The sequence below is a fragment of the Centrocercus urophasianus genome, unplaced genomic scaffold (assembly GCF_019232065.1).
Source record: "Centrocercus urophasianus isolate 14NV4802_14NV808 unplaced genomic scaffold, USGS_Curo_1.0 seq_1364, whole genome shotgun sequence".
Taxonomy (NCBI): Eukaryota; Metazoa; Chordata; class Aves; order Galliformes; family Phasianidae; genus Centrocercus; species Centrocercus urophasianus.
The window spans coordinates 14,480-27,948 of record NW_024884547.1 but is presented as its reverse complement, the minus strand read 5'-3'; the positions used below and the strand labels follow the sequence as shown (position 1 = coordinate 27,948).

Sequence of the window (13,469 nt, the reverse complement as noted above, 5' to 3'; positions counted from 1 at the left end):
TGGAGATTATATAGCAATAACAGCAAAAAGCATTTTCAATGTCATTCTCAGTGCCATTTTGACTGACCCTTGTTGAGTCATTTTATTTGTGTTCTGTGATTTCTCTTACTGATTTATGAAGTGCTTTGAAACGCTGTTAACCTACTTTAATACATCACTGTTAATAAAAAGTAAAACTGTTCTGCACCCTTTGTTTCATTTCTTGTTTATCAAAGTTACCAGCTGGAGAATACAGTGGATTCACAGTACTTGTGCATGCCCCATGAAGAAACCATTTCTGGATGTTTATGGTTTGAAGGGTTTTGAAAGGTAATTAATTCACAGAATTAAATCTGTACATAACAATTTAGCTTCAAGAAATGCTTCCTATACCTCTCTTTACAAACTTGGAAAAAAACAAAGAAAAAACCTAAAGTCATAAAACTTTAAATAACTTGGTTCAGCCTCCACCAAATATCCTTTGCCTTGCCTCAGAATATCCTTCACTGCAGTCTCAGGAGAGACAACACTGACTATTTAAGTGATGATGCCCACCTATGAAATCCTGTCCTTGCTATATCCCAGATCCTGCACAAAGCATCCTCCAGCAGAACAAGGGCTGGATTTCCTTTAGAGAAGCCTGAATTTTGCATAAAGAAATTATGCTTTTAGTTATGTCATATACTGATTTCAGAGCTACCTACCACAAGGCGAAGATTTTCTGTTACTTTAAACCTACAAGTGATTGAGCCTCTAACAGTTATAGAATTATAGCGCTAAAAATCCTGAGTAGTTCTACTTTTGATCTATGCTCAGAAGATTTTAGCAGACATCAGAGATGCTTTTCATACAGTCTGTCTGCTAATACTTTGGACACAGTGAAGATGCTAAGAACTGACTGGTATTAAAACATGACTTAAATTTACTAAAATTCACCTATGCAACCTGGCTCTACCCCTTTTTGACCTCATTTTAAGGGCTGACAGCCACTGAGGAAGGATCTTTTGCTGGAGAGCCCTCCTTCGTGCAGTCTTCCTGTGAGCCTAGATTTCTGAATTTGGGTGAGCATCTTTCTGTCTCTCTCTTTTTTTTTTTTTTTTTTTCTTTTTTTTTTTTTTTTTTTATGTAACACCTTCTCACTGTGCATATCCAAGACTGATCCTGCTGCCTTCACACCCAGATAAAGAAGTTGTGGAGAGGCAGGTCAGAAGCGGATGAAGAAATTCCTATAGTTTGGGAATTCCTATGTACAGCTGAATACATGAGTAGGCTAAATGTGGAATCTGAATCAAAATCTCACCATGAGAATGGAAAGAACTAGCTTAGTAAAGAAAACAACAACACTGGTGGAGCAGAGTTATGACTGCTATTTCCAAGAGAAAAATAAAAAGAGGAGGGAGAAGCACCTACACGATACCGGTATTACAGTAATACGAACTACGTTTTTCAATTAAAATAAACTATACCTCCTATTGAATTTCTGGAATTCTCACCAAAAACAGAAAAATGACATGGATTGATCATGTTTTGTTTTTTCACTGACTCAGAAAGACCTTTAGGAAGAGATAAGAGAGGAAAAATATATCTGGTTTGTCTGTGAAGAATCACCCTTTAGATTACTTCTGTGACTACATCTTCCAAAAGGTGTAAACTTGCTCCTCACCATAATGCTTCTGGAAATATTCTCTATGCCATGAAAACACCAAGGTGAAAAGCAGTATCTCACTCCTACCAGTGCGTCCAGAACACAGGTAATGCTTGTTAATCTTAGTTGTTTTTAACCACATTTTGATAATTAAAGAGAACAGTTTTGAGAAGCAAAGCTCTGAGGAATGCAGCATACACATCATTCTTCAGGACAAGGACTAGGTAATCAGAGGAGCATGATGTTTACAGCTTCTAAACAATGATCAATAAGTATCAAAATACTTCTAATCAATATCACATTCATTGCCTGAATCTGTGGGCAGGGCTTAGAGGAGCAAAATCCCTCCCACTGTGAGAGAAATGCAAAGTCAAGATCACCTGATGAGACTGAATACGTCTATGGGACCAGATTACAGACACTTCAGAGTCCTGAAGAATCACAGAATCACTGAAGTTAGAAAAGACTTCTAAGATCATCCAGTCCAACTGTCCAGTATTTCCCACTAAATCATGTCCCTCAGTACAACATCAAAATGTTTCTGACCTCCAGGGTCAGTGATTCCACCACCTCTCTGTGCAGCCTGTTTCAGCGTCTGACCACTCTCTTGGAGAAACATTTACTAACATCCAACCCAAATCTCCCCTCATGCAACTTGATGCCATTCCCTCTAATCTTATCACTAGTTACGTGGGAGAAGTGGCCAACACCCACCTTCAGGTAGTTGTAGAAAGCGATAAGGTCTCCCCAGAGCCTCCTCTTCTACAGACTGAACAATCCCTGCTCCCTTAGCTGCTCCACATCAGGCTTGTGCTCCAGACCCCTCACTAGCATTGTTGCCATTCCCTGGACATGCTCCAGGGCCTCAGGGTCTTTCTTGTATTAAAGGGCCCAAAAGTGAACACAGTACTCAAGGTACAGCCTCAACAGTTCTGAGTACAGAGGGATGATGACTTCCCTGCTCCTGCTGGCAACACTATTTCTGATATAAGCCAGAATACCATTGGTGTTCTTGACCACCTGGACACACTTCTGGCTCATGCTCAGCCACATGTCCGCCAGTTCCCCCAAGTTCGTCTCCTCTACACAGTCTTCCAAGCACTCTGCTCCAGGCCTGTAGCGTTGCCTGGGGTTTTGGTGGCCAAAGTACAGGATCCGGCACTTGGTCTTGTTGAACTTCACTCCACTGGCCTCAGCCCAGCTATCCAGCCTGTCTAGATCACTCTGTAGAGTCTTCCTGCCCCAAGGCAGATCAACACTTCCTCCCAACTTGGTGTCATCTGCAGATTTACTGAGGGTGCACTTAATGCTGTCATCCAGGTCATCAATAAAGATGTTGAAGATGATAGGCCCCAGCACCAACCCCCCAGGAACACTACTTCTGATCAGTTGCCATTCACCACCATTCTCTGGGCCTGGCTGTCCAGCCGGCTCTTCACCCAGCAAAGTGTATCTGTCTAAAGCCACAGGCTGCCAGCTTCTCCAGAAAAATAGTGTGGGGGACGGTGTCAGAGGCTCCGCTGAAGTCTAGGTAGACTATATCAATGGCCCTTCCCTCATCCACCAGTCAGGTCACTAGATCATAGAAGGAGAACAGATTGGTCAAGCAGGACCTGCCTTTCTTGAACGCACGCTGTCTGGGCCTGATCCCCCAGTTATCCCACAAGTGCCATGTGATCTTCCTTAAGATGATCTGCTCCACAATCTTCCCTGGCACTGAGGTCAGGCTGACAGGCCTATCGTTCCCCAGATCCTCCTTACAATCCTTCTTGTAGATGGGAGTCATAATGGCAAACCTCCAATCCTCTGAGACCTTTCCAGTTTACCAGGAACACTGATCGATGATGGAAAGAAGCTCGACTATTACCTCTGCCAGCTCCCTAAACACCCTCGGGTGGTTCCCATCTGGCCCAATAGGACTTGTGGAAGTTCAGTTGGAGTAGTATGTCTCTACTGTTTCCACTTGAATAGTAAGGGATTTATTCTGCTTCTTATTCGAGACTTCCAGGTCAAGGGATAGAGTACCCTGAGGATAACTGGTCTGAATTTTAAAGACAGATATAAAGAAGGCATTGAGAAACTCAGCCTTTTCCTTATCCTCAGTGGCCATGGTCCCTGCCCATCCAGTAAAGAATGGAGATTCTCCTTAGCCCTCCTTTTACTGTTAGTACATATGCTAAACAGCAAGTCTCGCGAGGCACCTCCCCTGGTAGGCTCTCTTATCAGCTGCAGAAGGAAATTATTTTCTATACACTCTAGAAATATCCCAGACTGCTTCTTCCGTGCTGCATTGTAATTCCAGCATATATCAAGCAAGTTGAAGTCTCCCATGAGAACAAGGGCTGGCGATTGCGCAGATTCTTCTGGCTGCTAATAAAATGCCTCATCTGTCTCTTCATCCTGTTTAGGTGAACTACAACTGATGCCTACCAGGTTGTCTGCCTTGTTGGTCCTCCTCCTCATAATCCTTACCTGTAGACATTCAACTTAATCATTCCCTGCCACAAGCACAACAATGCCAAAACACTCTCTAATCTAAAGAGCGATGTCACCATCCCTCCTTCCTTTCTTACCCCTTCTAAAGAGCTTCTATACATTTATTGTAGTACTCCAGTCTTGGGAGTGATTCCACCATGTTTCCATAACTGCAAGTCATAGCCTGGCACACACTGGTGTTCAGCTCCTCCTCTTTGTTGCCTATGTTGTGCACATTGGTGTAGATGCATAAGCTGAGCCCCTTGCCTCACCCCTAGTCATGTCACTATTCTCTTAGGCTCACCTCTAGCAGGCCTAGTTTTATCCCCTTCCCCCTTTATATCTAGTTTTAAAGCCCTCTCAACAAACCCTGCCAGCTCCTGGGCTAGGGTCCATTTCCCAATTTGAGGCAGGTGAGACCCATCAGCAGACATCAGGCCTGGCATCCAGTAAACTGTCCCACAGTTTAAAAAAAAAAAAAAAAAAAATACAATTCTTGTATTAAATTACCTCCTCCTGCTCAGTGATGGCATAGAGGGGGTCCACCACCGTTTGCAAAGTATCAACAATGCTGTCTTTCTTGCAAATTTGGGAGAGAGTTTCTCCACCAATCTATCTCCTGGTTGCACTCTCTGATACTCCTTAATCTCTACACCTCCCCCTTGAGCTCCATTACTAAACTGAGCAGATGATCTACCTGCCCACACTTTATGCAGGTGGAATCCCTGCCACCCTTCACCAGCACCAACAGGCTCAGGCACTCACTGCAGCCAGAGACTTGATCCACCACGCTTTTACGCAGGCACTCCATCTCAGTTGCCACATTCTTTCTTGCCAGAGCTTTCTGCCTAGTGGAGACCATGGTCTGATTTGTTGTCCATGATGCAGCCAGGTCTCCTGAGAGGACAGTGATGCTCTGCCTCCTCACCTGTCCTGTTCAGACTGCCCACGCAAACTGCCATGCCACACTCTTCTGACGCGCCATGTCATTTATGCCTGTCCTGTATGCTCCGGTCCCCAATGGCAGTTTTATACAGACAGAGTGATCCTGCCACTGCTCCTGCCTCCACCCCTGTAATTTCAGAATGCCACTGCCATGCAGAGGACATTAGCACCCAGCACTGAATGAAATGGTCAGTGTAATTGCTAAACCACTCTCCAACATATTCAAAAAGTCATGGCTGTCAGGCAAAGCCCACAGTGATTGGAAAAGAGAAAGGCTGATCAATACTTCTATTTCTAGCTGGAGGCTCATGACAAGTGGTGTCCCAAAAGGGGGTCAGTGTTGGGAATGGTGCCTGTCATCATCTTTATCAACAGCCTAGAGAATGAGATCAAGCGCAGTCTCAGCACTCTACAGTTGATGCACCAGAAGGATGGGTTGCCATTCGGAGGGATCTGGACAAGCTTGAAAAGTGGGCATGTGACACCCTAATGAGATTCAACAGCACCAAGTACAAGGTGTTGAACTGGAGTTGGGACAACCCGATGTGTACACACTGGGAGAAGAATGTTCCTTTACTCTCACAATCCATTCCATGCAACTTGACAAATCAAGTGCACTTTCTTGGAGTTCAGGTTCTAAACTGTCAAGACATACAAATGCAATACATTGGCATACACATCCATTCTTTTCCAATAACTCATTAATATGCTAATGTCCCTTTGGGCATGTGCAGAAGATAGCTTTGGGGGTCTTTACTCCCTTACTTCATCCTCATTTTTCTGTCATCAGCTTCCTCTCTGTGCCTCTTGGCTGACCTTTTAGCTGTTTTCCCCCAGATTAGCAAATTTCCATCACTTGTTATGCAATAATGAGCAGCTTTCTATCTTGGTACACTATAACTCAAAACAGTTTATATGAAGAAGTCATCCCTGCAAATAGTGAATGCAAAGATGAAAGAATTATGTTGTGACTTCAGTACTTCATTGAAGTAAGGCTCATTCTGAAAAATGTGACCGTCCACATACCAAGCAAAGATAACTGGAAAGTTTTAGAAGTAGCACACATTAATTCCTCTTTGCTATATTAATATATTGGTCCGTAAGCTAATATATCAATCCTTATTGCTACATCAATCCTTCCTTTTCTTTTGAGTACTTAAAACAGGAGAAGCAAACAGGAGAGAGACCGACTTTTCAAACAGGCAGACAGTAATAGGGCAAGGAGGAATGATTTTGAAGAAGAGTTTTAGATTAGATGTCAAAGGGAATTTTTTTACTCAGATATTAAGGAGGCACTGGAACAGGTTACACAGAGAAGCTGCGGTTGCCCCATACATGCAAGCATTCAAGGCCAGGTTGAACGGGGCCCTGGCAGCCTGATCTAGTGACTAGCAACCTTGCCTATGGCTGGGAGTTGTAACTGGATACTCTTCAAGGTCCCTTCCAACCCAAGCCATCCTATGAAAATTCTATGTATCTATGAAACACACATTCTGGCCATCTCTCTAATTCAGTCAAATTACCACTGCTAAGAATTATGGAGTGGAAAAAACACCAGGAAAATGCAGCTAAACAGAAACAATGTTTTCTACCCACTAAAACATAAAGAATAGCATGTTAAAACCAGACTGCTACATTAGAAAGAACCCGATAATTTTGTATTTGCTGTAGCATGTGCCAATATATATAGCCTGATGATGAATACAAGTGCATACACTAGGAAATAAAGCGAGCTACCACAGGGTATCAAGGCTGAATCTGAAATGGCATTCAGAATAGCCCCAGCTGTAATGTAGGTGGACCTTGAGCTGGCATGACAATCTGTGAACTCTGTCTACCTATCCTCCTCCCCCTCCTCAACTCTCTCAAGTCCTTGATTACACTTTGCATAGATGAGAACTACAAAGATTTTGGCTACTTGAGCATGTAAGTCAGCTGCTCCTAAGCCCAAATACTCTTCTTTCCCAGAATCCTTCCCCATCTATGTAAATGGCAACAGATTCCAATTTCCCAGATAACTGGCTTCTATCTTCTGTGGTATGGCAGCAAGTACTGGTGCATTACATATGTCATTTTGATTGGATTCCTCTCATCCGTATGAGGCCACTGGATACAAATGTGATTAGGATGGTACAAGAAGCTAAATGTAATGTGTCGATGAGTGTGGTAGCAGCACTAAACACATAAAGGCAGATAATATGTACTTCTAATTGAAAGAAGCTTTTAAATGTCATATAAAATCCACTTTGGTCCAGATGTACTAAACAGGAATTCAGTTTTAGGTCTTTTTTAATATATTTAATAATATGCAAAAAGTTGCTTTAATCTTGGATTAAGCAATATTAGCACTTACAAAGAAAATCATTTTCTAGCAATCCTTGGCAAGTTTCCTAAGACAAGCTCCCAGGATACACTCCGTAGTAATAATTGTAGTTAAGCTTGCCAATAACTCCACTGGCAGCTCCATGTCTGCATGAGAGCTGGAGAGCAGATGAGTGCAGATCAGGAAACTCTATGAATGGTTTCAAGCTATGGCAGGGGAGATTCAGGCTGGACATTGGGAAGTATTACTTTTCAGAAAGGGTGGTCAGGCACTGGAATGGACTGCCCAGGGAGGTGGTGGAGTCACCGAGCCTGGGTGTGTTCAAGGAAAGACTGGATGTTGTGTTGAGGGACATGGTTTAGTGAGAGCTATTGGGAATAGGTGAACGGTTGGACTGGATGATCTTTCAGGTCTTTTCCAACCTTGGTGATTCTATGATTCTATGATAATCTTCATACCAGTATGAGCACCAAAGGTAACTGATGCGATGATGAATGGAATAAAAAAAGAATTAGAGCAGACAAGTTAAGTTAAAAATCCTTAAGTCAGCAATGTGTAGTCACAATATAGATTATGTAGATATTACACACCTTTCAAAACAAATTTAAACAAAACTTTTCATTTATCTTTCATCAAAAGCAAGCATTAGTTTGTTAATCTGGTTTTCATGAAAATATTACCCTTTAGTTTAAAAGTTTAAATTTCTTATATAGGAAGATACTTAAAGATAGTAAGGATAGTTATTAACAAAACATGTCAGTGATTTCATGCCCTCAGAGGAAATCTCTTCCTCTTCCAAAAGATTTTCTTCCACATAAAACTTTTGCAGAATCTAGAAAATGTCACACATTGGAGTGAATAGCCAAGTAGCGGTCAAGTACCCTGAGCCTGTATTAACATCAGCAACTCCAAGTAATGATAAACTATTTGAATTTACCTATGAAACTGGCCTGAGAAATAGCTACTTGAATTGGTTCATAATTTAATTGGCAAAATTATGTGTCCTTAGGGCTTCTTACATAATACACTCATTTAAGTTACATGACTTTGTATTTCACATCAGAAGCAGTTATCAGGTGGGATACAAAAAAAATCTTCAGTCTCAACTTCTAAGTACTTTCATCACATACCTTTCATATGAAAAGAGGAGAAAATAAACATAATTTCAACAAACAGATGTTCCCTTCTGCAGATTATATATGAATCTTGTCTTTGGAATTATCTGGATTTCAGGTCTGATCTCAGGAAACTATGGTTGATAGGTACTCTTCAAAAGACAGGGAATTTATCAGAGTTATAAATACTCTATTTTAAGACAGAAGATTTGGGACAGAATAAATTTGTATCTTGGAGAAGAGAGAAGGCACTGTAAATGTAGTAAAAACATCTGAAGTTTTTATCCATCTTTTAAAACAAATGACGCACTTGTAACAACACTGAAGTACATGTGGAAGAAGAAACTGACAACAGGTATGTGATATATATATGACCTCCATTTACTTGTAAGAGAAGCCTGTAAAATCCACTAGCAAGAATCAAAACAGTGCCAGGAACTAAATTTGCTTAAGCAACTTTGTGGAAAAAGTACAACTGTTTTGGGCACAGTCATAAAATTATTAATATGCTAAAAACAGCTCTGAAATTCCAGAGATCAAGACTGCCTGAGTGATCTTCTCAAATTAAAATAAATAAATAAATAAAAATCTTAGTATCCCTGCTTTAGGCTTGAAGAAATGATCTTTGGCTTAACATCTCTCTCCTCTATCAAAAAAATTTCATGATTCTGCCCAAGTTCACTTGATGGGTTACATTTTTTTGTGGTTTCATTTTTTTCCCTCCTAGATCTACACAGTATTCTTTATCATAATTTTGTCAAGGTGGGATTTTTTTGGTCATCAGAAATAAAGTACAGCTTTATACACTGAAGATTGTACAGTGTGTAAAATATCTCTAATACTGTAAAATACTCTAATACTTAGAACTGCATGTGTAATTCCATGTACTTTTCTTTGAAAGACAAGCAAAAAATAAAAGATGTTTTTTATTTGGATTGTTTCAGTGATGTGATTTACAATGCAGCCTCATAAATACTTGCACTAGTCTAGCTAAAATATTAAATGAGTAAACTGGAGACATTCATAAGCATCTGCTTCACTTGAAATATATATTGATCTACTCATTGAATATCTTGTTTTTATGGCCAAAATCTCTTCCAATCTGTTAAAACTGATGGGCGAGCAGAAATGCAAGTAGCTATGAATTCTGTAGCTGCACTGTTATATCCATACCCAAACATATAGCAATCAAATCAACTTCAAATCCTTCAAGAATAAGTGCCCACTTCTCATCCTAATGTGAACATATACTCATCATTCTAAGCTGCTATGCCATAAGACCATTATCTCTCTTTCTCTCAGCAGTACATCGTGTTTCAAAAGAGGCCTTACTTGGAATGAGAATATGACATCATGGCACTTGTTTGCCCATTCACTGTAAAGATCAATTAAATTATTACTGTTCCTCTCCTTTTCTCAATGAGAATAACTAATTACAACTCACAAGACAAAGAATCACAGCACAATAAATTTTTTTCACACATTTGTTTATCCATCATGTTTATAATTTTTGCAACCAGGTGAAGAAGATGGTCATAAGAAAGCCTGCATTTTGCTAAAATCTAGTGATGTTTTCATAGGCAAACAGAGCATGAAATAAAAGTACCATGTCATACATCTGTCATACATCTTTTTAGCTAATAAGAACAAGACTTCTAAGTGACACCAAAAAGTCATAAGTAATTGGCAGCTGTCACAGCATTACTGGCTGTTTCCCAGACATTCCTCTCACTATTCTCATGTGACTTTCAAAAGGCAAATTCTTTCAGCATGTAGTAAGACCTTGAGAATGAGGATGCTGAGATAGGATTCAATTAAGAACTGGCACCCTCCAAGCCACAGGGCTTTGGTTACACAGAAGAGATGGATTCCATAGTTTTTGCTTACATGTGTGAAAAAAATGAAAGGACAGATTCATCTGCAGTGATGTCACTCAGAAATAACTCTTTCAAAGTTAGCTAAATGGAAACTGGATTAAAATGGCTTTGTCTCTTCTGTTCTCCCATTCCTTAACATGTGACTTAAGTGCCTTTTAAATATAAGGCCTGTGAACCTCCTTCAGCATTTCTAACAATACTCACTGAGAAGCAAAATACTAATTTCATTAAAAAAATTCTACTGAATGCAATGAAACACATGTGCTGATAAACAAGAAATAGAAGCTTGACAACTCAGTGTTTTTTCTAATAATCTTTTTATAGTTAAGATACTAGAATCTGATTATCTAGCACTAGATCTTTCTATATATAGTTCATTATATGACAGATATGTTTTATTCATTTGTAATCCTAGAATAGAGATCCAAGGAATTAAATATTATGAAAAAGGTAAAACTTTTATGTGACAGCTGAGTGCTTGATGTAAGAAAGGGTTATCAATTTTTGGAATACAGAGCTAAAGATGCAAATTGCCAGGACCAAGCAGCAGCTATGCACACAGCCCTCAAACTGTCTTTGCAGCCAGGCAAATATATAAAGAACACTGTGAGCTGATAATAAGAAAAAAAAATGGTCAGGAAGGAGAGGAAGTGAGAAGAAAACTGCTTCTGGCATCTAGAAAGAGCTGTAAGCCACTAAGTCTAACATTAATAGTGTACAGATTGGCAAAACCTACTACAGAGAATTACCAACACAGACAGAAATGAGATGTAAGGTGAGTTCTGCTATAAATCAAAGTTCTGCCTCAAACACTTCCTCTTTGAAGAAATCAGCAGGAAACTGAACTGATACAATTTGCCTGAATTTCCAAAAGGCTATAATTAATGGTGTTCCTTGCCAAGACTAATGAAATTCAAGGGATATTCTCACAAGCAGCAACAGGGGGACCAGAGCGCAGGAATGGACCACAGCAGAATCCTAGACAGACCTGAGTGAAGGCTTGTAATGATCACTGTCACAGGATGAGGAATACTATTCTAATCAGAACAGGGGATTTATAAATGAGCTAAAAGTGAGCCTGATTATTCATGATAGAGTGACCAGCAGGTAAATTTATGATGCATGGGCAGAATTATGTACAAGAGAAAAACACAGCTGAAAAAAATACATCTCTTCCCAAGGCTGCTAAATACAAAAGCCATCAGCTCCCTCTAACAAGTCTTCTTTTCTCTCTCCTAACTTTAAATAAAAGACTAGACTATTCCTGCCAAATGGATCAAAATATTCCCAATTGCACCATGGCTGAAATGATGAAATACCTTGGTTTTTAAAAGTTGAATTCAGCATTTGGAAACCTCCAGCTATCATGTGGACTAGTGCTTAAAGTAAGATAAATTGGTTTTGTTTTTAAACAGTATTTCTCTGGATCTGTGTAAACTTCAGCCTAAACTAATCTAAAAATATCCCCATAGCTGCACTATTTAAAATATTGTTTAAAATATTGTTATATAAAATATAAAAGAAATATAAACAAAACACATAAGTTTAAGAAAGAAAAAAGGGGAAGCACATTAATTCTGGCACACTCATCAGTAATTTTACCTTATGATTGAACAACATATATATGATAGACTTCTGAAAAAAACAAACGCTTTTCATTTTCAACTCCTCTGAAAATAGGGGATATTTTCCCTTTTTTTGTTGGGGAGGGAGACTTGATGATTCACAATCTTCTTTTTGTTAAACAAGATAGGCATGTTTCAAGGAAGTGCAATGAACTTCATCATCTTTGAATAAAAATTATCCTCTTAATTTAATTGTTTGATTTTATTTAATTTTCTGCACTTCCTATTCTTCTCATGGTTCTCAGAGGAATATTCTCCACCATGCAAAATGATGAGTAATTTCTGACACTGTCACCATGCATGCTATTCACTGACAATCCTGACCTGGGGACAGTTGCACAAAGCACTGCTACTACTCTTCTGCAATACAATACTTGTGGGATATATTCAACTTTGAAACCTAGAGAGAGATCAACCCATCTTTATTCCTTCCTCCTTCTCACACAATTGAGAGTTTAGGACAGAAAAAGTTGGTGTATACTGAATCTAAAATCTAACCTCCTTTTTTTTTTTTTTTTTTTTTTTTTTTTGCACAAAACTATTTTAAACACATTTCTGTATAAATCATATCTTTGTTAACAAAACCTACAGTTCCATTGCAATCAATATCAATCCTGAATTCTGTAATGCATTACATTTAGATATTTCACACCCAAAGACGAGACAGTCTTCCACGTACTTCTGATCCCAAACTGAAAAATGTCATTCTGTTAATCAACTACAGCACACATGATGTGAGCTACTCCCATAACCAGACCCCTCTTTCAAGCAAATGCAGTCTAAATTACCACCACACATGTGGGAAACAGCTAGGATTAATGGAGGTTATTAGAAAAAGAAAACCCACTAAGCAGAAACTGAATTTTCAAATTCAGCATATTAAACAGGAAGAAAGAAACCCTCCTGGGTTAATACACGCAATGTAGAAACAGATAAAATAATCCTTAGCTGACTTTACAGAGCAGCACTCTAAATTACCTGAATTCGGTTTTATGTATTTCAGCTATTTTCTTCTCAAGCTTATGTGACTGTTTGGGAAAAATCTTGAAGTCATTCATATAATTCTCTGGGTGTTCATCAGGATCGTAATCACCAAGTTCAGCTAAATAGATTCAAAACACAAAATAGAACAGAAAAATTAAATTGCAAAGTTAGAAGAGAAAGTCTATAAATAGTGTAATTCAGGGACTGTAAGAATGAAGCATCTCTGAAGAAATGCTACTTTGAAGAACTTGTAGCTAGCTGAAACTACAATCACCGAGTTTCAAGCAAATTTCATGTTTTATTTATTGCAGCAGTAATTAGCAATCTTAAAATACCATCTTTGGCAGAACATAGGGTCGTTAAAGAAGATATAGGAAACCCTCCCTGTTTTACTACTTACCATTCTCCTACTAGGCAGAACAAAAACAGTGTATTCCAGACCATGCTGTTTTCTTCGCCAATTTATCCCCACTTGTCTGTACCATTATTTAAAGGTGACCC

General features: G+C 39.3%; 1 protein-coding gene across 1 annotated transcript in view; it reads right to left on the bottom strand.

Annotated features, from left to right (window-relative positions):
• Positions 1-13,469, bottom strand: part of LOC122157425 (FERM domain-containing protein 3-like) — a gene marked incomplete at both ends in the record, with an annotated part of 43,111 nt that overhangs the window by 15,935 nt on the left and 13,707 nt on the right. Inside the window, one exon of the mRNA XM_042813062.1 lies at positions 12,963-13,086. Within this exon, the coding sequence (XP_042668996.1) occupies positions 12,963-13,086 (124 nt within the window). The remainder of the gene's footprint in view (positions 1-12,962; positions 13,087-13,469) is intronic.